This window comes from Centroberyx gerrardi, chromosome 3 (assembly GCF_048128805.1).
Source record: "Centroberyx gerrardi isolate f3 chromosome 3, fCenGer3.hap1.cur.20231027, whole genome shotgun sequence".
NCBI lineage: Eukaryota > Metazoa > Chordata > Actinopteri > Beryciformes > Berycidae > Centroberyx > Centroberyx gerrardi.
In genome coordinates this window covers 7,323,259-7,348,954 of record NC_135999.1, presented here as the reverse complement: position 1 = coordinate 7,348,954, position 25,696 = coordinate 7,323,259, and the positions used below count along the sequence as shown (strand labels likewise).

General features: G+C 44.0%; 3 protein-coding genes across 4 annotated transcripts; all 3 read left to right on the top strand.

Annotated features, from left to right (window-relative positions):
• The first annotated feature begins 484 nt into the window (after positions 1–484).
• Positions 485–2,426, top strand: LOC139922961 (ATP-sensitive inward rectifier potassium channel 12-like). The gene is made up of 2 exons (XM_071913617.2): positions 485–576; positions 758–2,426. Exons 1-2 carry the CDS (start codon positions 485–487, stop codon positions 2,424–2,426), a joined length of 1,761 nt encoding a protein of 586 aa, XP_071769718.2.
• Positions 2,427–15,949: 13,523 nt separating this feature from the next.
• On the top strand, positions 15,950–19,354 carry LOC139922995 (transcription factor SOX-10-like). Its single transcript, XM_078291553.1, has 4 exons — positions 15,950–16,125; positions 16,647–16,915; positions 17,233–17,314; positions 17,387–19,354. Exons 1-4 carry the CDS (start codon positions 15,965–15,967, stop codon positions 18,018–18,020), a joined length of 1,146 nt encoding a protein of 381 aa, XP_078147679.1. The 5' UTR covers positions 15,950–15,964; the 3' UTR covers positions 18,021–19,354.
• Positions 19,355–20,803: 1,449 nt separating this feature from the next.
• On the top strand, positions 20,804–25,405 carry rnaseh2a (ribonuclease H2, subunit A). Of its 2 annotated transcripts, none has more exons than XM_071913646.2 (9): positions 20,804–20,859; positions 21,259–21,395; positions 22,085–22,156; positions 22,408–22,534; positions 22,639–22,726; positions 22,947–23,084; positions 24,177–24,264; positions 24,574–24,697; positions 24,980–25,405. In XM_071913646.2, the coding sequence occupies exons 2-9, from the start codon at positions 21,269–21,271 to the stop codon at positions 25,140–25,142; spliced, it is 927 nt and encodes a 308-aa protein (XP_071769747.1). In that variant the 5' UTR covers positions 20,804–20,859; positions 21,259–21,268; the 3' UTR covers positions 25,143–25,405. The 2 variants fall into 2 exon arrangements, with proteins under 2 accessions (XP_071769747.1, XP_071769749.1); XM_071913648.2 differs by having other exon boundaries at positions 20,832–20,859; positions 21,264–21,395.
• Positions 25,406–25,696: the final 291 nt, after the last annotated feature.

Here is a 25,696-nt window from a genome sequence, read left to right as displayed (position 1 = left end):
CGCAGATCAATTGTTCCTCTAACAGTAGATTGCCACTGATTCATCTCTTTTTTAGACCTTTGGCCCTTCCAATGCCTGTCTGGTTTTCCAACCCTAGTTGGCCTGAAGGTCCCTAAGGCTAACCACTAGCAAGGACCTAATCGAAAAGCTTTCATTATGCATAACTGTCTGCTCTGCTTTATGCATGAGGGTATGGCCAAAATTTGCAGTGTGGGATTTTTGATTCTGGTGATGTTTGGTGTTGTGGGTCCAGGAATTAGTCCTTGTTAACCCCATTTTTGTTTGTTTTATTTTGTGCTTGGTTTGAAAAAAGTCCTTGCCCTGTACATATCAAATGTGTGAAACCTCTGAGGTTTGAAGGGTGAATAAATATCCTTTGTGTTCCCTTTCTTCTCAGAAAATGTATCATCAGGAGGCAGTGCTGATATCTACTGTGAGACAGACCTGAGTCCATACTGCCTCCCTGTCCAGCTACAGTACTTTAATGGTTGGAACTGCCCGCCCCAACCTACATTACTGCCCCCGCAGACACAGCCTGATGATCACTGGTGCCATGGGAGCGGTGCGAGTCAACAGGTAAGAAGGGACGGGAAATTAACTAACGATGTCAATGACTGCAAGTGTTTCCTTAGTTTATAGTGCAGTTGTCAGAAATATTTAAGACTATCCATTACTATTTGGAAGAAAACTGAAACTCCATCCATTTATTATCACAATGTAACGTTCCTCAACTCACTTTCTCCCCACTTTACTCCAGATACAGCATCGTATCCACAGATGAAGACGCCCTGAAGATCTCCACCCTGGGCCTCCACAACGGCCATGGGCCTCTGACGCAGCAGACACTGGCAGGGGCCCGCATGGGGGGTGAAGGAGGAGGAGGAGGAGGAGGAGGAGGAGGTGGAGGAGAGTGTCCAGGAAGTGAAGAAGGAAGAGGGACGTTATCCCTGAGAGTGAACAGTGAGCCCATCATCCACAACGGTCGTCGTACCTCCCCCTCCTGCCGCCTGGGCCTGGACCTGGGCCTGGGCCCTGGCCGCCTGCGCAGCCGCTTCGTGAAGAAGAACGGCCAGTGCAACGTGGTGTTCAACAACATGGAGGACAAGCCGCGACGCTACCTGGCTGACATCTTCACCACCTGTGTGGACATCCGCTGGCGCTACATGCTGCTCATCTTCACCACCACCTTCCTCCTGTCCTGGCTGATGTTTGGCCTGGTCTTCTGGGGCGTGGCCCTGGCCCACGGTGACTTTGACCTCCGAACCCCACTGGGGCAAGGGGAACCGCAGGGCGCCGTAGAGGAAGGAGACGACGAATGGAGGCCGTGTATTCTCCACGTCCAGGGCTTCATCGGAGCATTCCTCTTCTCCATCGAGACCCAGACGACCATCGGATACGGGTTCCGGTGCGTCACCGAAGAGTGCCCGGTCGCCGTGGTGACGGTGGTGGTCCAGTCCATCGTGGGCTGCATTATTGACTCCTTCATGATCGGCACCATCATGGCAAAGATGGTGCGGCCCAAGAAGCGGGCGCAGACGCTGCTGTTCTCGCATCACGCTGTCATCGCGCTGCGCGACGGCAAACTGTGCCTCATGTGGCGCCTGGGGAACATGCGCAAGAGCCACATCGTGGAGGCCCACGTGCGCGCCCAGCTCATTCGGCCGCACGTGACGTCGGAGGGCGAGTACCTCCCGTTAGAGCAAACTGACATTGACATCGGCTACGACGACGGGCTGGACCGGCTGTTTCTGGTGTCGCCCCTGGTGGTGGTGCACGAGATCAACAAGGCCAGTCCTCTGTACGGCCTGAGCCGCACCGACCTGCAGAAGGAGGACTTTGAGATCGTGGTGATCCTGGAGGGCATGGTGGAGGCCACGGCCATGACCACTCAGGCCCGGAGCTCCTACTTGGCCAAGGAGATCCTGTGGGGCCACCGCTTCGAGCCCCTGGTCTTCGAGAAGGGGGACCGCTACCACGTGGACTATTCCCGCTTCCATAAGACCTACGAGGTGCCGTCTACGCCTCAGTGCAGCGCCAGGGAGCTGAGCCAGATGACCGGCCGCGGCGGGCAGTCCTCATCCTCCACCTCGACGTACTCGCGGTCTCCGTCGCCATTTGCCCCGCGGGCGGCCCGCCACCTTCTGGCGCCCCACTCCCCCAGCGCCTTCTGCTACGAGAACGAGGTAGCCTTGTGCTGCGGGGAGGAGGAGGAAGAGGAGGATGTGAAGGAGGAGACAGGGAGCCCGGGTGGGAGAAATGACAGAGAGGGAGAGACGAGAGATGACGTTCACTTGGGGTTCAAGGAAAGGTTCGTGGAGGAGCAGACGGTGGAGATGCTGTGCGTTCTGGACATAGAGAGTCAGATTAACTTTGACAGACTACAGCCAGCCCTACCTTTATACATCAGCAGGGAGTCAGGAGTTTAAAGCCAATCAATGGGTAATGGCTGGAATGAACTATGTGCCCTTCCATTTGTTTTCTCTCTTTGTCTGTGTGCATCCAACCAAAGTACTGAAATAGTGTAAAAAAAAGAAAGATGAAGAACAATCTAAATCTAAATTGTAAGTTTGGTGAAAGAGAAGGAGAATTGTGCAACTGTAACAAAATCTGCACAGCTTTAGCTCATAATTTGCTGTGGTTTCAGGTATTGTACACTTTTAATTATAACATGCATCGGCAGCCTACTTTGAAAACTATTTCTGAGTTCTCTGAAATCATGAGGTGTTTTGAAAACATGCTTTCTTGTTTTATTCAATATGCCATTGTGTATGATCTACAATGAAGCTTTTTATTTTTGATTTCCATTCAATTTTTTTTTGTAAATATGATGTGCTTTTGGTTTTTTGTTTTTTTTGTTTTTTCAAAATGGTCACTTTAGCTCAGATGTATACATCATGTATACATCATATACAGATAAATGTTATGAATGAGAACGTTCTTCACTTCCTTTAAAAGAAACATGGCAAAAATGCTCATTTGGGTGAATGAGTTCTGCCAGTGTGCACCGTTTATTTTATCAATGTAAAAAATAAATAAGCGATTTCTGCATTTAGAACCTATGGCCACTTCTGTCTTCCTGCTTGAGGTCTGTTACTGTTCACGTTTGATAAATGAGCTCTTCTCAAAGTCCATTATATTTCTTAATAAGATTGGAAAACAAGTAAACCACAAGTGAACCATGAAACAGCACTCAAACACTTAGTCAAACTAACATGTACAGATGAAGAACAAGCACTTTATTCTTACTTTTATCAATAGAGGTAGACACTTTGTAACAGTGTGTTGTTTTGTATGAATAAAGCACCTAATAAAACAGCAGCATTTGCTGTTATGCTTGAATTGTCTCTGTCGAGTCTCTATGCGCATTTCCTCTCAGACCGCTGGTTTAAGGTTAGCGGTCAGCCCCATACCCATGCTGATCGCCACCTGTCTGCGATTACTCAGGTGAAATCTCACGCATCTCATTGGCTGGCTTCATTCTGGATCAAAACACAGGGTGGTTGCTCTATCTCTGTAACAAGGACAAATCCTCCTTCCCCCCCCCTCCCGCCTCACTTGTGATTCCTCCTTTGGAAAGCCCAAATCGGGACGCTCTTGAACAGAATTCAACTATAACTGCCACAGTGCAACTCTTTAATGGCCCGGCTGAGATTATTTCTGTTTGGTTGTGTGTATATTTGTGTGTCCCGGAGAGTGAAGGACAGCTAGAAATAGATGAAACGCAAGGTAATGAGAGAGCACGTGGACAAACTGGGCTGAGGAAGGACAGACAGGGTTGAAGGGCATCGGAGAGGAAGAGAGGGACAAAGAGAGAGAGATGGGGGTGGGAGGTAGTGTGTGTGTGTGTGTGTGTGTGTGTGTTGGTGTGGGGGGTGTAGAGGCACTTACCAGAAAAACCATCAGGAGGCACTGAAGCCCATCTTAATGTGAGAGGATGGAGAGAGTGTTCCTGACTGTTGTGCAGGCTCCCTCAAGTGGTGGACCAGGACACCGCAGTGATGAACTGTGCTAAAGTGCTATGCCATGCTACTCTCCTTATATTAGAACCTAGATATCAGCTGGATACATTGAAGTTATGCTGTAGTACATCACAGCATTATTTTCTATGTGGATACACTAAATCCCAAACAGATTTTCTGAGGTTAAGTGGTAGCTATTCTGTACTAGTTGACATCAGAAAACAGTCTTTTTTATGCAAATTTGTAGGAAAACTAAAATCATACATGTTTTCAAGCAAATTGCTCTGAGGAACTCTTTCTATCTTTCTCTGGCTAGACTACAGGTGGTGCAGCAGTCTAAGCCTTCTATGTAGTTCAGGATAAGCACAAACAATACATCAGATGGCCGAGAGTCTGCAGGTTTTGATTTCAACCAATGACTACAGCCGCTGATTTCTCTGATTAGCACACCTTCAAACAGAGAGGAGGAACTAATCAGTGAAATCTGTGGTGAGCTGCTGTAGCGATAGGAATTGGAATGAAAACCTGCAGACTCTCTGTTCAATAACAGAGACGGTGAGCAGGATACTTGTTGTTTTCCTTCACATTTTCACTAAGATCCACAGTTAACAAGAGAGATTAATGATAACAAAAGGCATACAATTTTGCCCTCTTTTCTGATGTTTTGTCCTCATCACAAGGCCAAACGAGGCGACAACGTCTCAGCTCCAAAACTTTGCGTAGGCGTAACAGCTAAACAATCTACGGGGGAAACTCCCTCCATCATCTTCCTCTCCTGTAATCTAATCATCCCATCTCTGATGCCGTCAAATGTCTCGTCCCATTTCAGCCTAACAGGCCATTTCCCCCTCACCCAGCAGTCTCCCCATCACTCTGCTGTCGTCCCTTCCTCCTTTCCCTCGCTCCTCTCTCTGATGCCAGCTAATTAACCAGATCGTCACCCACCCCCCCCCCCCCACCCCCCGTCATCTACATCCCGAAAAAAGAGCAGCTGGGTGACCTGTGTGACCTTTGTTAAGACTTCTAATGGCCGACTAGGATCTCGCCTGATAGGGCAGAGTGTGTGTGCGTCTTTGTGTGTGCACTTATGTTTGTGTGTGTGTGTGTGTGTGCTTTCATGTGTGTGACACCCTGTATATCTGCGTGCCCTCCCTGGCCTCACTGGCTGTTTGTCCCCCGGGGCTGAGCGGCCAGCGTCGGCGGCAGTGTGTGTGCTCAGCAGGGGACAGTATTTAGGCACTAAGTGCTGCAGTTGGGGGATCTTTGATTCCATAATGAGCTGTTGTGTGTTGTGGAGCCGTGAAGCGGCTCGCTGGGGGGGGACAGAGGAGCATTGTGTGCAGCACAGCACAACACAACACAACACAACACAGCAGAGGAGGGCTGGCTAAACTGGGTTGGGAAGCACCACAGGGCAACATCTTCTGTGTGTCTGACTGTCTGTCTGCCTTCTTGTATCTGCATATATTTTTGTTTACTTTACTTCCCTTTAGTGCAATTAGTCAGGTTTCAACAGTGAACTAAAAAAAAAAAGTGACTTCTTAAATTTCTATTATATATTTATATGCTATTTATTCTACTTTCCTTTATATACTACGTCTACAAAATACCTATTCCCTAAATTTCTAATTTAAATTTTTTTGTACGCTACTTTTTTAATTTTTGTGTTTGTTATGTTTAATGTGACCTATGTGAGCAGCCCACCAAGTTCAATTTCTAATTATATGTAGACTTACTTGGCCTGATTCTGATTCTGACTATCGCACACCTGTCTGCTTATCTCTTTGTTCACCTGTTTGTCTGTCAATATGAATGTCTGTGTGCCTGTCTATCTGCTTGTTGGCCTGTCTGTCTGCCTGAATGTTTGACTTTCTGTCTGTCTGCCTGAATGTTTTGTCTGTCTGTATGTTATTCTGTTTGCCTGTCTGTCTACTTTTCTGTCTGTAAGTTGATCTTAGTGTTTGTCAGCCTGTATTCTTCTGTCTGTCTGTCTGTCTGTCTGTCTGTCTGTCTGACTGTCTGACTGTCTGACTGTATATAAGTGTGCGGCTGTCTCTGTTTTTGTGTCTCTCTCTCTTTTTCTTTCTCCCTCTCTCTCTCTCTTCAGCTGCGAAACTAATAAATTCACATCTTTCTGCTCTATACAGTGGGTGAGACATCTGCACGCATCTGTCGCTGCGCGGAGTTATCTTCACGCAACGGAATAATGGGGTTGCTCATGTGTTTCAAAAAAAAGAAAAAAAAAGACAGACGTGAAGAATGCTGTAAATCTCCATATTTCTCACTCTCTCCTTGAAAATCCCCCATCTATCTTTCTGTCTCATTCCCTTTTATCTCTCCCTCTGCTCAGCCAACAACAGAGTCTTTCATGCAGCCATCTTGCCCTCAGACCCCTCAGGCCGTCTCTCTCTCTCTCTCTCTCTCTCTCTCTCTCTCTCTCTCTCTCTCTCTCTCTCTCTCTCTCTCTCTCTCTCGCTCACACAGACTAATTAAATGTTCTGAGAAAAACTCATGATTGGAAGGTCTGTTACTGCTCTCTCTCTCTCTCTCTCTCTCTCTCTCTCTCTCTCTCTCTCTCTCTCTCTCTCTCTCTCTCATAAAATACATATTTGAGACATTGCTCCACATTGCATTTCATATACTGTAGCTATTTTTGCAATCAAGACACAGCATGTTTTCCATACCAGCATATTACTTTATTTGTGGTTTCAGATCATTGAACATACAGATACATCTCATCCAAAACATTGCAAATTTCCCCTCTTTGTCTCTGGGAGGTTTCTTAACATTTGACAGCAATGGTGGGGAGGTGAAATGTAAATTTGTTCGCTAATTACTTTTAGCAGTGATGTCATACCTTTTCCTACCCCTTAAATTAGCCTCTGCTCTTGTCAACATAACAGTGTAAGCATGAATAAGCATAAGCCGCACAGTGGAGATTATATAGAGAAAGAGATTAGACCTGGGTCAAGCAGTATTTGAAAATTAATCTTGCCATTTGTTTTAGCCTAGTTGCAGTACTGCATGGTACCGCAAGGGTTTCCTAGGACTTTACCATGAGTACCAGTATGTTTAGGAATAAGTTACCATAAGAATGTTTTTGAAAGACAATTTAGTTCACTTTTCTGTGGTTGACAACTAACTTACTTGACTCTCTGACTCGCCCCCGAACTGCACCCAACTAGTAGTCCAAGGAGGATAAAACAAATGGCCAAGAATTATTTGTAAATACTATTTTCCCTCGGTCAAATGTAAATGTTCAAATGTTCAGTGAAAAATAAAGAGCTGATGACATTTGATGCCAGCTCCTCACTTCTACCCTTTCCTTCCCACATAGAATCACAAATACACAAACTCATCACAAAATCTTAATGAAGACACGTGTGTGTGTGTATGTGTGTGTGTGTGTGTGTGTGTGTGTGTGTTTAGGAGCCTGTTATGGGTCAAATGAAGCTGTCTGCAGCCTCTCATATGCAGAACCATAAGCTCTTGCTTAATTGCTTAATTGGATGACTATGTTGATTGAAGAAAACCTCTGGGGTCAAAAGAGGCCTGACCTGGAAGTTCACCTGGGTCCCTGTGGCCCTAACCTATATAATCTAGTTTAGTTTAGTTTAGTTTAGTTTAGTTTAGTTTGAGAGTACAAACTCACAGAGAGACAGAAGATACAGACAAGAAGTTATAAGACAAAGAGGAATAAAAACCTTACATTTTCCTTCATAATTGTCAAAAATAAACAAACAAAAGTCCAGTGACTCGCTCAGGTTTCCAAAAGTATCATAGCACAATTACATATTTATGTAGATACATTTATATAAGCAATACATTTATAAATTGAATCAGACATAAAAAACATCAAATATAAATAAACGTCAAATTTGTATATCTAATAGAGGAAGCAATTCCAATCCTTAATTTTAGCATCTTGTTGTTGTGTAATATCGCCACTGCAGGGCACAAAATGAGCACTGGAAGTGTTGCCAATTGGAACAGACAGTCAACATCCGACACGTATGTGTGACAAAACAACGTGACTGAACCACTGTGCTGGCATGTATGACTGAGGAGCAAAACAGCCGTTGAGTCATAATGTAAATGCCACTATTGTCCATCTCACCATCATCATCATCTTCATTATCTTCATCATCATCCTACCCTGAGTTTCAACATCCTTCTGCATGTGAGTCAGATGCACAATTTAGATTTCTCTCTCTCTCTCTCTCTCTCTCCCTCTGTCACTATCTTTCTTTTGCTCACTCTCTTTCTCTCTCCCACTCAATGTGATTCTCCTCGCTGTTTCTCGTTAATTCTAAAAGTCATTTCTGTATCTCTCTCTCTCTCTCTCTCTCTCTCTCTCTCTCTTCCAGTTACAACTGAGGTAGGGGCAGAGAGAGACGCGGACACAGCAAACCGGCAAACAATAGGCCATTCATGATGCCCTGCAATGCAATGATGATCCTGCTCTGCCCTCCATCCCCTCCTCTCCTCCACCACCCCCCCACCCTGCACCAGCCTCCACAGCTGCACAGGAATGTGGTCCAACAAGTTACCCCCCACCCCCCCTCCACCACCACTACCACCACCACCACCTCACCAGTACCACCGCCATCGCAAACCGAAGCCAACCCAGCCTCGACCCCCTTTTTCCCAAATACAAAAAAAAAGAAGAAGACGAAGAAGGCAAGAAGCGAAGAGAGGGGGGGGGAACTCTGCAGACGGAGCACAAAGAGAGGATTCATGGTCGGTCACATAGACTCCCAGCAAAGAAAAAAAAAAAAAAAAAAAGAGGGGGACCCATTTAAGTGTGGTGCAGCTGCACTAATTCACTGGGTGAAAATGGGCGAAAGCGAGTGACAAAGGTCAGATAGCAGAATCATTTTTTATTCATCCCTACGGGCGGCGTCTCGCTACATCACATGACTATAAATCACAGCTGCTTAAAAACTCACTCGTGACGGTGAGTCAAGTAAACAGAAAACACAAACACCTGCGTCCCTTGGTGTTGTTAAAACTGTGACATTTACTGGGACTGTATGGAAGCACTTCAACGCTTCAAGCACTGATTCAAAAGTAAAGTCAATTTGTGATCCATCGCCTGCGTCCTTTCGAAACACGGCCCACGTCCCATTATGGGTCTCACTCCAGAGGTTAAGAAGCTTTTCATCCATTTTCCATCTACATGTTCTTATCCCAGTACTCAAGATGGCGTCCGGCCCAAGCCACTGAGTCACAGCAAGTCATTCTGTGATCCGTGGGTATTACGTCCATCCTTGATCCTTGAATCCTCTCTGGTTTCAAAAGATTTCAAAGCATGAAGAAGAGCAAGGGGGAGTCTGTCTGTGGGCCAGGTGGCTTGTGAAATCACCACACAGCTCTAATTATAGAAGAGGGATAGGAATCGATGGGTGGCAGCGGTTAATAAGACGCACGGCCGAGTGCGAGAGTCGGAGTCAAAACATTTGAGTCACATGAGGTTCAGCGGTATTGAAACCGAGTCTTGGAGTTGGAATTCCTCGGGCAGGCAGGCAGAGATCTGACCCCATCTGGTTCTCACACAAAGCCCTGAGAGGCTTCGGCATTTATGAATTACATACAATGTTCAACTCAAACACTGTGAAATACAGAGGCAAACGAAAGCATAAGAGGAAAAACACTGCATCAGGACTGTGGAGGTTTCAGACAGAGCTTCTCAACTGACAAGGAGCATCAGTAACGATATCTGACACTAGAAGAAAATATGCTAATGTCTCTCTGCCATTCATGACATATAATTTCGGAGCCTATTGTCGAGTTCGTCATCATTTGGGATGAATGCCGGCATTCATTTCTGCCCAATGTGCCTATTGACATGGGAATGAATGCTTTCCACCAATTATACAACAGTTTAATGCAGAATGTGACCCAGCCTGTGAATATTTGACCGCTGTGCGTGCTTCCCTTATCTGCATCCCTCTCTCTCTCTCTCTCTCTCTCTCTCTCCTTCTCTCCATCCATCGTCAGATTTCAGGAATTTCCCCGGGGAGTTGTTCATATATTAAGGCCAAAGCAAAAGGGCATACTCTCTCTTTCTCTCAGTCTCTCTCTCTCTCCCATTCTCTCTTTCTTTCTTTCTCTTTTACCTTCTACCACCTGACCATCAGATCACCTAATTCCCAGTCTATAAACAGAAGCCGCTCATTCCTCAGAAATAAATGTATTTACTCTGATCAGAGGAAGGCGTGTTTTTTTTAACTTGAGGCAGGACACAAACCTGAACCAAAATGGCCGCCCCCTGCCTGTGTGTGTGTGTGTGTGTGTGCACCTGAGGGGTGACTCTTTGACCTCGCTCCTGATCATGAGATCCTGTCCTCCCGTCCTCGCCCCTCTCCCCCGGGAGCCGCAGGAAAGAGGCTCTTGTGACACAGCGGTCTATGCGGCCATAGAGAGGCCTATTACTGCAGTCACATGGCAGGTTAGCACAGGGAAGTATTGCCTGTGGATAATGGGACCATGTGAGCTCTATTTTCCAACAAGTTACAGCTGCCCCGAGGCCCGAGATGGCCTCACACACAACACAGAAAATGTCAGAAAGCGCATGGGAGTTATAGCTTGAGAGCAGTATGTGATGTTTCTGGTTTTTCCTCACGTTTTTTTGGATGATGAGAGTGAAATAAATCATCTAAAATTTAGATTTGGCTGATATTTGCTCTGTACATTTGGGTAACAGGTGGAATATTGGGGAATTGTTTCAATCTTTTTGAAACAAGTAGGCTAAAAATGTCTTAGAAACAGAAAACAACATGGTAATCTATGTAAAAGTCATCAATGAATTAAAAGAAAAACCTACATGAACAATTTTGTTGTCCCTTTATATCAATGCTGGATGTCCATATTACTGCATTAACCCCTTTAGATTAAGCTGAAGTGACTTCTGGTCCAGTTGCTTCTGTTCTGATTGCTTCTGTTAAGGTTGACTATAGTTTCAAGTTTGAAAGGTCATCATATTTATGAAGTGATCAAATGTTTTGTCACTGAACTGACTAGTCCTTCCAAATAGAGATAAAATAGTGGGATATTTGATTTGAAATGCAATACAGTAGAGATGCATAAAAATATAAAGTTCTCTGAAATCAAAATAGCCTACTTAAATAAAGTACAACTATCTGAAACCTAGACTCAGCTATATAATTTGAATGAAAACTAGAACTCCCTCCTGCTCAACAACAAAAGACCTGCAGGCAAACTTGAAACAAACGCCAACAGGCACATTTCAATCGGCTATATCATCAAGAGTTATAAACTATGCACCAAGTTATTAATAGCTGCAAATAAAAACATAATAGGCTTTCTTGTTAAATTGTGTTAAAGCAACGAAAATAAGGCTCATAAGCGTTTTAACAGCCTTCTGAGGCCTGCCGGGAGGTGAATTAGGAATTTATAAAAAAAAAAAAAAAAAGAAAGAAAAAAGACGCTTCACTTCATTTTAGGAAAGTCCACTTATTTCTTCGTATTTGATTCGTTAAAGGAAATAAATTTTATTATGTAACATGAAATTGGATTTCCTAAAATAGGCCTAAAATAGGACATTAGACGTCACATTTTGAAAAGGTTTTGTAAGGCCTAAGGACTTTCCCTCCTCTGCAGTTCAATAATCATTCAATCAAATTAATTTATTTTATTTTCGTGTCATTACTAAATGGCCCATCTCACATGGGATTACATGACACAATTATAACAACATAGCCTATGACCCAGACTTCCAGGTCACTCAATGTAATAGCGCTGGTTATTATATTTCAATAACTGTAGGCCTACATTATCTTTGGAGAAAAAAAATCTCAGCTAATGAAACGTTTCAATAGTTTGTAGCTTTTCAGGACACGGCGGTCCTTTTGAAGAAAGAATAAAATAGAAGTTTTAAAAACAGTTGATTTGACTATTTACTCTCTGTTCATATTTGATCAAAATTATCTATGAAAAACGTTTTGTTCCTGAATATACATTTTCTTGCTTTACAGATTCTAAGATGCGGGCGGCCGCACACATTACATTAGAGAAAAAAATCCATGACCTTAGTTTTTGTATTTCCAACACTTCAGTTCTTAATTTTTTCAATAGATTTCTTTTTTTTCTCAATAGCACCCACAATGCCCGTATGAAATAGAACTACAGTAATCCTATAATACAATTTTGAAAGAAAGCAAAATTGTATAGGCCTATAGAAATATTACGCACAGGACTATTACAGGATTATTATAGTGATACCAGAGGAAATTAAAAAACATTAAATGCGATTAGGTAATTATAATATTACTACTGAGTAAGACACAATAACTCCCTATTATAGGACTATCACAGTGACACTATAGGAGATTAAAAACAAACATAAAATCCGTTGAGGTCATAATAAAGTTAAAGTCACTATTGAATACGGCAGAAATACTATAAGTCCCTATAGGAATATTATAGTGATACTATGGGAGATAACAATTCATACCAATACGGTGAGGTCATTCTAAAGTCACCACAGACACATTATAAATCCCTATGGGAATATTATAGTAATTTTTCATTAGGGTAAAACCTCAGTGGATTAAACACCATATTCCTACATTATTGGGAAAAAATGAAATTAACTGTGTTTCAGAATAGAATGTATTAATTAAAGACGCCTCCTCTGAACACGTAAAGCGGCACATTGCTCTGACAGTAAGCAGACTCCCTTGGGTGCCACATCTGAATCTTACAGCTCTCCCAACGCACTGACAGTAAAACCACAGCTCCGTCCTTCTGGCCTGCACAAGCCAGTGAAAAACTGACAGAGCCACACACACATTTCTGGACACTTTCTGCAGAAAAACACAACAACCTTCAACCATTAGCCTGCACCCAGTATATAAAGACACTCACATCAAGCCTAGGAGGCCTCAGGATCCTGCAGTGTTGCATGGTTGGGTCGGTGGGGTGCAGAATGCAGGTCGCACCCCCCCCAGCCCCCCTCCTCCTCCACCCCCTCATCCCCCAACCAGCCCCCCACCATCAACACCTCCAAGGCCCGAATCCAGGTGCCGGTTGGGGTGTTTGGAGATATAAAAGTGACGGAGCAAGAGGATACAGAGAGAGGTCCGCATGTCCCGTCTGCGCCAGAGCATTTTCTATGTGTGTGCCACTACTGTCTATGCTCGGACATAAGGGGAGAAAGACGCACACATCGCTCTCTGTTATCAATTTTTTCCAAGTTTGCAGCACAAAACTGCTTTTTGTTCCCCATTTTTTCATTTACGAGGGTTAATGGAGAGAGGCTTGGGCGTTTGATCACATGGTTACAATTCACCTGAGATGGAGACAAAGAGAGCAAAGACAGAGACGAGAGGGAGAGGGAGAAAACTGAGACACGGACTCAACATGAGAGGCATAAGGGAGACACAGGGGTTATTGTTGCGTTTATTGTGCGTGTGTGTGCGTGCGTGCGCGCCCGTGTGTGTGTGCGTGTGTTTCGGTGTGTGCGTGAGATGCTGTAAAAGTCCCATTCTCTTCATTCTCAGGCCGCGCTTAACGGCACAAATTGTATATGTGTGTACAAATTGACTGGAAGTGTATCATGCAGTGTAAAATTCCACTTTTCTTCTGGTTCAGCCTTGCTGTAAGCACGAAACAATTCAAATAAACAACATAAGATTATTTTTATTATTTTTAATTATTCACAAGAATTTGGTAACTTGCTTTTTCATTGAGGATTTTTTTTTAAGAGTCTCCACACTCATGTTAACAGTGCTCAGCTCATCTTTTTATTTCCAATCTACATGTATTCTTTTAGCAGCAATTTCTCTGAATACAGCCTAAAATTAGACCGTAGACTCGGCGAATTAAATAAATTCTGGTGTTGAGTGACTGAAACAATTGCATCTTGTGAGCAGCTTCAATAAAGTTAGTATCCCCTTCATCAATTAAACTTCTAATTTGAAACACTTTGAAACACAGCAGCTCCACAATGCCTTATCCTTTCCAACAGAGAGTGCGGGGCCTTCCGAGTTAAATGATAAGAAATTGATTATGGTTTGTACTATAATTCATCATATTGCAGGCTAGTGGGCTGTGATAAAGAATAGCAGAAATGCGTATAGCCTACAAATATTTATTGAAAAAATAGTTGGCAATGAACGATTTAATTATGGTCATAGACAAAAAATGTAGATGCTGGATGAATTAATATTAGTTTACATTTTCATATAAACTAGGATAAGCCAACATCCAGTGATGTAGTGGTAACAAAAAATAAGGGTAAACTATGGACCAACAACCAAAATGTATTTTTATTTACCACATCATTTGATGTCCTTTACATATTCAGAACATTTAAATTTATTTATTTATTTATTTATTCATTATTCATTTAAGAAGATTATATTTTCATATAACTTCTATCTGTCTACTTTTTACTATGTAGGTAGGCCTAGTAGAATTTTTTTTAACTCAAAAGGTGTAGTGTGGTATATGTTTCCTGTATAAAACGCATGGTAAAGTGATTGTAGGTGGGGTTGCCCTCCACTGCATCCCTCCCTAAATTCAAACTATACAATCCCATCCTGATTTTTTGAGAAACGTCGCATAATTTGACCACAAATAACTCTCCTCATAATTGTTTATTTGTTTGATATAACATGTCAACACGTCCAACAAAGCTGGCCTTCTTTTGGCTCTAAATGGCTGCACTGTAGAGTCACTTAAGCCACTCCGATGTAAAATCTCACCTCTTCTCATTGGAAATATTCACGGTGACGGACAGACAGGCATTAACAGTATATTACTCTCCTCCAATCAAAGAGCGGGAGGATAATTAGAGGGCCAATAGGAGCTCGGCCTGTGTGCCGGGGGGCGGGGCTAGCTGTGTGTTGGAATGCTGCCTCTCTGGGAATGTTTTCCACTTTCAATCACTTTTTTTTCTCCCAGTCCTTCTCACAAGGCGCTCTTTAAGCTCCGGTGTGGCCACACAGAGCAGCCATTCATCGGCTCTACAGTCAGCCACACACACTCCCATGTTGAACCATTGGAAATCTAAATTGGTAAGTTATGTAATTTTTTTTTACTAAATTTCTATGATAAAAGGTAATAGGCTATTTCTTATCAATATTTACCCGATGCCAACTTTATTCTCTGTTGCTTTCATTTTAAGAGGCGTTGCATCAACTATAGTCTAATCAAAATATTTCATGGGCAGAATATTCTTCTTTGGCTGCGCTCTATTCGTTCAGATATTAACCTGTTCTTGTTGCTAGTGATATGTTGTCTCTTATATGCCCACATTTAAAACGCTAAATTTCTCAAACATACACGGTAGAGCACCTGATTCACAAGCTCCTTCACACAGATAAAATAGCATACCATTATATGTCAAGTAGGCCTAAACTTTAGGGCAGTTTTATTAAGGCTTATGAAAATTAGAAGTTTTGTTGACTTGTTTATTAGTATTGAATTATGTTCAGAAAGCGCTAAACTTTACATCATTTTCAGGTGTGCTTCTGGTGAAACGGATTTCCAAACCACCCGGGCCAACGGCGGAAAGGATTTTGGGACTTTTACGCAGCAGTATGGGTTTGCCTGAGAAGAGTCAGCAGTAACGGGGATCGCATTAGACTCCAGACATCTTATTCAGCTGACACGTCTTTATTACCTTCAGCAGCTTGTACTTTTTGTAAACTAAATTTTCCAATCGGGGGTTGTTTTATCATTGGTTGAGGAAAAAAAAAATGTCCGGCGAGGAGCACAGCCTGTCCGAGGCGGAGCTGAGTCCCGGAGGGTCAGACGACGGCCACTCGCTGTCACCGACGCACCCCGGGGCGCCAGGCGGCCAGGACTCGCCTCTGGCCGGGCCGCCGCAGCAGCTGGCCGCGCTCTGCGTGGCGGACGGCGGCGGGGAGGAAGGCAGGAGCGAGGCCAAATCAGAGGAGGAAGACGACCGCTTCCCCATCGGCATCCGGGAGGCGGTCAGCCAGGTGCTGGACGGATATGACTGGACACTTGTGCCCATGCCGGTGCGCGTCAACAACGGGAGCAAGAGCAAGCCGCACGTCAAAAGGCCCATGAACGCCTTCATGGTGTGGGCGCAGGCGGCGAGGAGGAAACTGGCCGACCAGTACCCCCACCTGCACAACGCGGAGCTCAGCAAGACCCTCGGCAAACTGTGGAGGTCTGTATGGAGAAGAAGAAAAAAACAAAACACTGTGGCCATACATTGGTACATTTCCTGTGTAGTTTGTGCGTGATGATAAGCAGGGATCTAGAGGTAGAGGGCTAACTTTGACCTCCAGTCGGTGATCATCATAAGGCAAACAACCACCAGTATAAACAAAACTCAATTATATTTTCATAAAAGTGTTCATGTTTTTCCCCCTTAAAAATCCTACTTCATATAGCCTACATCAGTTTGACACTGCTTACTATGATGTGTAGGCCTACTATGAATTACATCATTAAAATTTCTATATAAAAATCAAAAAATCAAAAATATACCAGTGTAAAAACATGAGTTAACTGCGTTTAGGTGGGTTTACCCTCCACTTCATCCCTGCATTTACCCAATACGCATGCTATGTGATAACTAATATTTGCTATTTACAGATTAGTTTACATCTCCTGAAAAAAAAAGTACTTTCACATTAAACTGGAACGCCTGTGAGCCTAAATCGCTCCCTGTTTTCCTCCCCCTAGGCTGCTGAACGAGAACGACAAGAGGCCATTCATCGAGGAGGCGGAGAGGCTGAGGAAGCAGCACAAGAAGGACTACCCGGAGTACAAGTACCAGCCCCGAAGACGCAAGAACGGCAAACTGGGGCCTGCCAGCGAGGGGGACGGCCAGGGGGAAGGGGAGGCCAGCCACTCCCAGTCACACTACAAGACCCTGCATCTGGAGCATAACGGTGGGGCCGGGTCTCCCCTGGGTGACCTCCACCACCACCATCACCACCACCATCCTGCAGGTAGGTTGGCTCGCAGGTTTTCCCTCTGGCTGTCCATGTCTGTGGTTTCCGACTGGACTCGGTGTTCTTACTTATATTTAGCCCACTCAAGAGAGATTTGGTCGAGGAAAAAAATGTCATTACAAACAAACAAGTGGATATAACACTGAACATAAAAACAAAAAGAAAATCTGAAACTGCAAAAAATAATAGTAGTTTTTTTTTTAGTCATAATTCCTTACTCTTTGTAATTGCCAGAAGGAAAAATCAAATCTTTGGAGCTGCTCTATCTGATGTGACAGCTCACCTGACCGGTTGTCCCCTCTTTCTCTCCGTAGGTCAGGGTCACAGCCCGCCCACGCCCCCCACCACCCCAAAGACAGAGCTCCAATCTGGGAAACTGGCAGAGGCCAAGAGGGAGGGGGGAGGAGGAGCGGGCGGGGGCTCAGGGGCGTCCAGAGGAGGCCTGGGGGTGGGGGCCGAAGGGGGAACCGGTGGCCCCTCGTCGTCCGGCAACAAACCCCACATCGACTTCGGCACCATGGACATCGGTGAGATCAGCCACGAGGTGATGTCCAACATCGAGCCCTTCGACGTGAACGAGTTCGACCAGTACCTCCCGCCCAACGGCCACCCGCAGAGCGCCGGCGGCGCCTCCGCGGCCGGATCCTCCGCCTCCTCGTACGCCTACGCCCTGGCGGCGGCCAGCGGCCACTCCGCCTGGCTCTCCAAGCAGCAGCAGCAGCCTCAGGCCTCCCCGTCGTCCTCGGACCCCACCAAGGCCCAGATCAAGAGCGAGTCGGCGTCCGGGAGCCACTACGCCGAGGCCTCGTCCTCCCCCTCCTCAGGCACCCACGTCACCTACACCCCGCTCAGCCTCCCGCACTACGGCTCCGCTTTCCCCTCGCTGGCCTCCAGGGCGCAGTTTGAGTACGGGGAACACCAGGCCCCCGGGGCGTACTACGCCCACTCCGGCCAGGCCCCGGGGCTGTACTCGGCCTTCTCCTACATGGGCCCCACGCAGCGGCCCCTGTACACCACCATAGGAGACCCCTCCAGCGTGGCCCCCTCTCACAGCCCCACGCACTGGGAGCAGCCGGTCTACACCACGCTCACAAGACCTTGAGGGAGCCGAGCCGAGCAGAGGGAAATATGGGAAGCGTGCGAATGGGCGTGTGTGTGTTTGCGTGTGCGTCTGTGTAAATGCGGAAGTGTGTATGTGTATTTGTGTATATGTGTGCGCCCGTGCCATATTGATGTTATATTAGAAGTTTTTACTTGTTTAGCCAATGTAATGCGAGATGCATCCATGGGGCCTTACACAGTTATCCTGAAAAACAGCCACATGCAAACACACATTATAAAGTGTGAATCAATGGTCAATAGCCAATCAAAATAAATAAACCTTAACAAACGTGTGCCATCATAAGTGTATGAGTTGAGATGTACAGCAAGTGTGTATACGAGAGGTAGGCAAGTGAGATTTCGCACATCGAAGCTGAACAGATGTGGGATGGATGAATGAACTATGATATGACCCAGGAGCGCTGGGTTTAGACTGACATAATCAGATTTTATTAACCAAACTAAAGGAGATGTTTTCGACGTCATAGTGTTATTTTATATGAGTAGTAAGTTTATTGTTGTTGTTGACATCCTAGGGTGTAACTTTATCGTGACTGATTTGATATTACACTTATACATCCGCACCACTGCTTTGGGAAAAAGAGTGTTTTGTTTCAAAATAATGTTCACTGGGTTTTGTTTCAGTGGCCAGATAAGGACAGTTGTAACTCGGTTTCCTTCTTAATCTGTCGTAAATGCAGTCTCTATTTCTGTCCATCTTTTCGTTGACTTCATTGAACTGAACAAACATTTAAGGGGAAAAAAAAGGAAAAAGAGAGGGAAAGAGAACTCTTAAGAGACATTTCAGCTTACATACATATCGCTCAGTTTTGGACACATTACCTCAGCTCTATTCATATTGTGCCAATAGTAATAGAGAAATACTATCCTGGGTACCTGATCAAGTAATGCTGAAGGTATTAAAAATTTCATAGCACTAAACCTTCAGTTTAGTCACTGGACTTCTTCTTTTTTTTTTTCATGCTTTTTAAGTGTATACCTCTTTTGTTGCATTACATTTGATTTGTCCAATTACTGAGGTAAAATCTATTAGTACAAAGTCTCAACCAAATCTCTTGAGATAATTGGCCAGCTTTGGGTCCTACTTAAGGATTAGAATCACATGTACTACCGTCCTGCACCGCATGTAGGCCAAAAGCATGTTTCCTTCTTTACAGCTTTTCCCATTTTGTGTCCAAACTGCCCTCCTCCTCTTCAGCAATGTGAATAATGGTCATTACCACAGGCTTTACCTTTATTACATGATGCATACTGTATCATTTTATACTGACCCTCTTACCATGTAGTTATTTTTATGTAAGTAATAATGCATTGTGTGTCATACCTTTGCTTCTTCCGTTTTGTATAATTCTGGATAGTTTTGTAAAGTGTTTGCTATACATTCGCTGAGTATTTTGCTTCCTTACAAGAACAAGCAATGTTGAAATATTATTGATGTTGTCATCTATTAAATCAATTTATTTATAAAATCCTGTGTAAGATCATTATTTTTTTGCAGCACTGATATTCAGCGATAGCACATGGTAAAGTTAGCAAGTGAAAGGTGAATAACATTTTTTTTTTAAAAAAGGGCTGCTGACGTGTGAACTGTAATAACAACACGATCAGCGCCCCACCAACCTAAGCTGTTTAGTGTGTTTGTGTGTTTGGTAGGCTAAAATTGACTACTAATTCCCCACATTTAATCGGCTGGGGACTGCGTGTTACTGAGCGAGACAAAGAGAGCCATTCAGTGAGAGAGAGAGAGAGAGAGAGAGAGAGAGAGAGAGAGAGAGAGAGAGAGAGAGAGAGAAGGGGTGGGTGTAAAGAGCCAGAGGCAAGGCCAATTTCAGCTCAGTAACTTGTACACACTTGGACTTTTGTACATGGCCTTCCTCTACTTTCCTCTCTCCTCCCTGCCTTCACAGTCAGCTGTGTCTCAGCTAAAGGCCGCATGCAGTTCTGTACTGACCTGGGTGCAGAGGCAGGGAGAGTTGCTCATTCAGGGGGCATCTGAAATACAGATAGTTCCTTGGAATGGGATTACGTTAAGAGGGTGATGCAAAAAAAGGATGGAGGGGTTACAGTATCCAAACTGAGAGTGCAGCTCTGAAATTAGTTTGAGTCAGTAGTGGAGAAAAGGGAAAGTATCTTCAAGCTGGAGGAGGCCATGAGGTGCCACCTAGTAAGCTAGTCACTTAAGGGTGGGAGGGTGGAAGTGGGAGTGTGTGTGTGTGTGTGTGTGTGTCAGCTCAGAGTTCTTAGCAGCACGCCTGGTTTAGGTCTCAAGACAGAATGTTTTGGAAATTTGGTTGGTGGGAAAAAACATGAAAACACTGTTGTAGTTCATAGTTCATGGTTGATAGGAAGACACATGCAAAACTAGAAGGGCACTCGGAGAGGCAGACCTCCGCCAAGGCCAATAGTCCAGTCTTCTATGATATGCAAATGTGCAAGCACAACCAATATACGGATCCGCTCCAAAATGTAATGGGTTCTTCCTTGGCCCATGCTACACCCTTCCACGAAGTTTCACGAAAATCGGGCCAGTAGTTTTTCCGTAACCCTGCTGACAAACAGACAAACAAACAAACAAACGGCACCGAATACATAACCTCCTTGGCGGAGGTTATAACAAGAAATACACACACTGATGAATTAAAGAGATAGTAGGACCACAGAGGTTGTACCATGGAAGTATTGGGTGGTAGGCAGACCTTTATCAACTCTGAACGACATTTCCCAGCAGACACCGCAGTGTGACGTCAGTCCAAGGGCGCCAAATTCTGCAGCAGACAGAATCACAACAACACGGAGGAAACAGCCTGTCATCCCGTTTGGTGAGAATGAGCTTAATCCAGTTTTATCATAAAAAACACACATTTGACAGTGTTCTTCTAGCAGTCCTAGAGAATATGCTAGTTACTTAAACATGAGACATTAGCGTATGTTGGGTTACAGAAGTTAAGGATGGTTTTTGCATTAGCATGTAGCATTAGCTAACGTTTGCTAACGTTTCAGACCAGTTGCAACTTAGCGTTTGGCTTCAGGTAAAATGCAGTAACATTACCTACAGAGTTAGTAAGCCAGAGAGCACGAGCTAACCATACATTTATTTGGTGTCTGTGTCTTTTGTAGTTGTGAGAGTTGAGAAAGTACCGCGAGAAGTAGTCCAAAATTGACAACGTTGAAAGACTTGATAGGAGAAAGAGTTAATTTCTTGTGTTTCTCCTCTTCAGCGCAGCAGCCATGGATCTCAGTGACTTTGAAGCAGACAACTCGGTGAGCTGCCGTCTGGTTTCTGAAATCCCTGATATCTGCAAGAAGGAGGACTGCTGTCTGGGCATTGACGAGGCGGGCAGGGGGCCTGTGCTGGGTATGATGCTGTCCACTGCTTCTACTGTCTCTCCAGGGGGCTGAGCTGACATTTAGCTTCCTAATCTACAGCCTACAGTGTTTTATTCAGACTAACTCATATTGCAAGGGTTTGGGTATGCTTTGGTTACATTACATAGCCGGGGGCTGAAGGCACAAATGTTCCATTCACAAACCATCTGTCACTCTAGAATAATTTGGGAACTTACCTTAATATTCAAAGTTTGGTTCCCTGAAGGCATCAATTCTATTCACCATTAGTTGGTTGATTGATTGTGTTTGGTGTTGGCTCATAATTTGTAAAGCAGATACCCTTAGGACAATAACGTTTCATCTACAATGGTGCTTAGTCGGGATATTTGAGAATTATGACAATAGTTCTCTTTAGGCTATTTAGATTATAATATTAAAAACAATTCATCCTGCTGTCTGGTGGCACTCTGCTGAGCCTACACAGCTGTACAGATAGTTCACATTGTATTATCTAAATTCAAAGATTGGGCATTTACAACTGTATATATATTAGAAAGTCACAAGATGATCATATTGAAATTGTTTCCACAAACTTGATTTGCCGTCTACCACCCCGACCCGAATGCAGATTTCATTGTGTGAGCAATCACTGTACTGTGTGACATGTGTTATGGTATATTGTCAGTAATCATGTTGTTTTATTTGTTTGTGATCCAGGACCCATGGTTTATGGAATATGCTTCTGTCCGGTTTCCAGAAAGGAGGAGCTGAAGGACTTGAAAGTGGCAGGTAATCCTGTTGGCTTCATACACACAGGGGCTGATCAGAGGAGGAGATTGCACCCTCTTTCTTAGCAAAAACTTTAAAATGCATCCTCTTTGTAAATCTTCCCAAAGAACTTGGGGAAAGAGTGAGGTGAACTTGTTCACCATCTCCCTTGTTAAATTAGATAAAATCACCAACTGCAAATGAATAACTTACATTTTCAACTTACATTTCAAAACAAACAGACTGAAATGTGTTTTTCATTCCCTGACCAGATTCAAAGACGCTAACAGAGCCACAAAGAGAGGATCTCTTCCATAAACTGGATGAGGCCAAAGGCTTTGTGGGCTGGGCTCTCCAGATTCTCTCACCCAACACCATCTCCACCAGCATGTTACAGAGGTACTTTGAAACATACAGTGTTTCACAGTGTTGCTTTCTTTGTTTCTTATCCATATGGCATGTTGTGTTTGCACACACACTAACAAAGTGTCTACTTTCCACAGGACAAAATACAACCTGAACGCCCTTTCACATGATGCAGCGATTGGTCTAGTACAGTATGCCTTGGACAGTGGGGTTCAGCTCAAAGAGGTATAGAGACAAGTAATAAATATCTATAAATAATTTATCCATAAATCATCAGTCGTTTTTATTGTGTTGTATTGAGTCGTAGTTTGATAAAATATTGCTGTGTCCATATGCACAAATTGTGTCTTAAAGTATTCCCTTTGAGCCATATAGAGCGCTTCTTAGTGCAAGATTAATTTCAGAGCAACAACAACTTTCATCCGTCTGTCCTGTCGTCCTGCAGGTGTTTGTGGACACAGTCGGCCCGGCAGATAAGTATGAGCAGAAGCTCTCCCAGCGGTTCCCGGGCTTGGAAGTGACGGTGAGGCCGAAGGCCGACTCCCTCTTCCCCATCGTCAGCGCTGCCAGTATCTGTGCCAAGGTTAGTGGCCGCCAGGGAATCATATCTCTGCATCTTTCTTTTATCATTTTGAATTTTGTCACAATTTCTCCACCCTATATCTGTCTCATTCTCTCTCACTCCTTTTCACAGTCTTCAGTCTTTTACTTCGACTTGTTCAGAAGTTTGATAGTTCACCTTGAATCCGCTTCACTTCTCTATCGGTGTGCTGAATTTGATCCTGTGAGTGGGGGCAATGGCTCAGTGAAAGAAAGTCTTTTCACTGTTTCAAAGGTCTTTGCTTTTAAATAAATGAAAGGAATTTATGAGAAGCAACAAGATTCATTCCCTTGCTATCAGCTGGTTGTTTTTAGTTACTCATTCATGTGTTCATTTCAGAACAGAGGTGGGTAGGTTTTACAACAGGAGTTGTGATCTGGACTGGTGATCTGAGATCAGTTTTCCATAGTGACACTTATACAGTATGACCATGTAACTTGACCAGCAGTCTCTTGTTCTTTGAAGTTTTATAATTGTAGACCCTGGTGTCCAGAACCATGGATAGAAAAAATTTGACCAGGTTGTGCATGTTACTGCCCCTTCTCATTACATTTTGTAGGAAGGTTTTATAAGTTCACATTTTGTTTGAATTCAGCAAAAGTAATCCCAATGTTGGGTGAACAAATGAGTGAGATAATATGTCAGAATCTCTGCAATATTGATAGCACCAGTGCTCTATGTTTTATTTATTTTTTTTAAGTAAATTTTGTGCATCTGGCAAACTTTAGAGCAGGAGGGCTTCGCTCTGTGTTGTCGGTCAACTGTGCGCTGGGTAGGGAAGGGAGGGGAGAGGAGAGGACGGCTGAGCACGTTCATCTTCTAGTTTTCCTTCAAAGTTATCTACCGTTCCTTTAGGTTTAAATATATAACAATTTCCTCCTTAACTTTGCAATGGTGAGGTAGATGCCTAACATTTTAAATGTCTGCTTGCATAGATTTGCTTGTTACTTAGCAGCGGTCATAGTACAGGATTGTGGAGGTAATATGGCTGCCACTGAAAACTGAAAAGTCCACATTTTAAGCTCTGTCCAAATTAAGTCGGTGGCTTCGCTGATGTTGTGTGCTGATCCTCAGGTGGCCAGGGATCACGCTGTAAAAGGCTGGAATTTTGCTGAGGACCTGGGAGAGGTGGATACAGACTACGGCTCAGGATACCCCAATGGTAAGAGCAGAAACAATATGTAGTGAACAGCACTCCTCCAACTCCTCCGCTTATTCCTTACCTAATGACAACCAGTTGAAAAACTGTTGTTAGAAGTGTATTGAATAAAATGCACATTTTAGTGCATTATAATAATTATCAGGCATTCCATTTTTTATGTTGTCACTCTCCTGCTATTCAAGAAAGACTCTAAACAAGCTGGACTATAAAAAAAAAAAAGCTATCCATGTAAAAACTGATGAATATTAGATGACATGATCGTTGTAGGCGCTGTGAGTATTCTGACTTCCCTCCTGTTCCTGTTTCCAGACCCCAAGACTAAAGCGTGGCTGCTGAAGTACCTGGACCCGGTGTTTGGTTACTCCCAGTTTGTCCGCTTCAGCTGGAGCACTGCACAGACCTTGATGGACAGCAAGGCTGCCACCATCCACTGGTAAGGAGACTACACATTCTGATTTATTCTCACCATAGAGTCAAGGGTGGAAAAAGAGAACAAACTTGACAAAAATGCTTTTGATAATTGATTTTGTATGTGTGTGTGTGCAGGCGCACATGCATGCATATTCGTTAGTGTGCGTGTTGTATATAAATCAAGCCCTTTAATTTCCAGTTCACGCTTACTGGTACAAATTTCTGTGCAAATCAGTTGACCTAGGATCTGTCATAAGTAACCCCCAGTGTGAAATCAGTCTTGTTTTGCAATCTGTGTCCTCAGGGACGATGATGAAGAGGACGGGGAGAAGGCGGCGCTGCGGCAGAACAACACGTCCATGTTGTCCTACTTCAGCAGGGCAGCAGGAGGTAACGACCAGAACCCCACCCACCAGACACACCGCTTCTTCACCGAGAGGAGGCTGCAGAGCCTGGACACACTCTGAGACGCACATTAGACGAGACACACACACACACACACACACACACACACACACACACACACACACATCATCATCACCAACTTCTGAGATTTTCATATACAGCCAAACAATGAGTCTCGGGCACAGATCTGGATGGACATTCTTGATGAAACAATTTATAGGTGTGCTGTTTGTATTTCCCATGCAAACTTGAATGGTGATCCACCTTCATTTGTCCTCCTTGTACATGTTTTTTATATATAAAAGAAACTTTTTTTAAAAACGCATTCATTTATTTGTCTCTCTTATAGTCCTTGTTACCACATAACTTGTGTACACAGAAGCAAAAAGGGCACATTTTGGACGGTTTGGACAGACTTGAATTGATGGTCTTGAATTCCACTACTGCCCTCTGGTGGCAATCTGACAAAATACACCTCTGTCAAACTGTCAATCCACTTCAGTGGAGCGCTTTCACTTGGATTATGAGTTCTCAACCCAACCCCGTTCCACATGCTGACTTGAAGGGGCACAAAGTGCAAACACAGTATTACAATATGGCAGATACAAAATGGGAA

Coding starts and splice junctions, on each gene's coding strand:
- rnaseh2a (XM_071913646.2), top strand. CDS start 21,269: ATGGATCTCAGTGACTTTGAAGCAGACAACTCGGTGAGCTGCCGTCTG. Junction 21,396..22,084: donor GGGCAGGGGGCCTGTGCTGG/GTATGATGCTGT, acceptor TTTGTGATCCAG/GACCCATGGTTTATGGAATA. Junction 22,727..22,946: donor GTGGGGTTCAGCTCAAAGAG/GTATAGAGACAA, acceptor GTCGTCCTGCAG/GTGTTTGTGGACACAGTCGG.
- LOC139922961 (XM_071913617.2), top strand. CDS start 485: ATGGTTGGAACTGCCCGCCCCAACCTACATTACTGCCCCCGCAGACAC. Junction 577..757: donor GGAGCGGTGCGAGTCAACAG/GTAAGAAGGGAC, acceptor ACTTTACTCCAG/ATACAGCATCGTATCCACAG.
- LOC139922995 (XM_078291553.1), top strand. CDS start 15,965: ATGCCGGTGCGCGTCAACAACGGGAGCAAGAGCAAGCCGCACGTCAAA. Junction 16,126..16,646: donor ACCCTCGGCAAACTGTGGAG/GTCTGTATGGAG, acceptor TCCTCCCCCTAG/GCTGCTGAACGAGAACGACA. Junction 16,916..17,232: donor TCACCACCACCATCCTGCAG/GTAGGTTGGCTC, acceptor TTCTCTCCGTAG/GTCAGGGTCACAGCCCGCCC.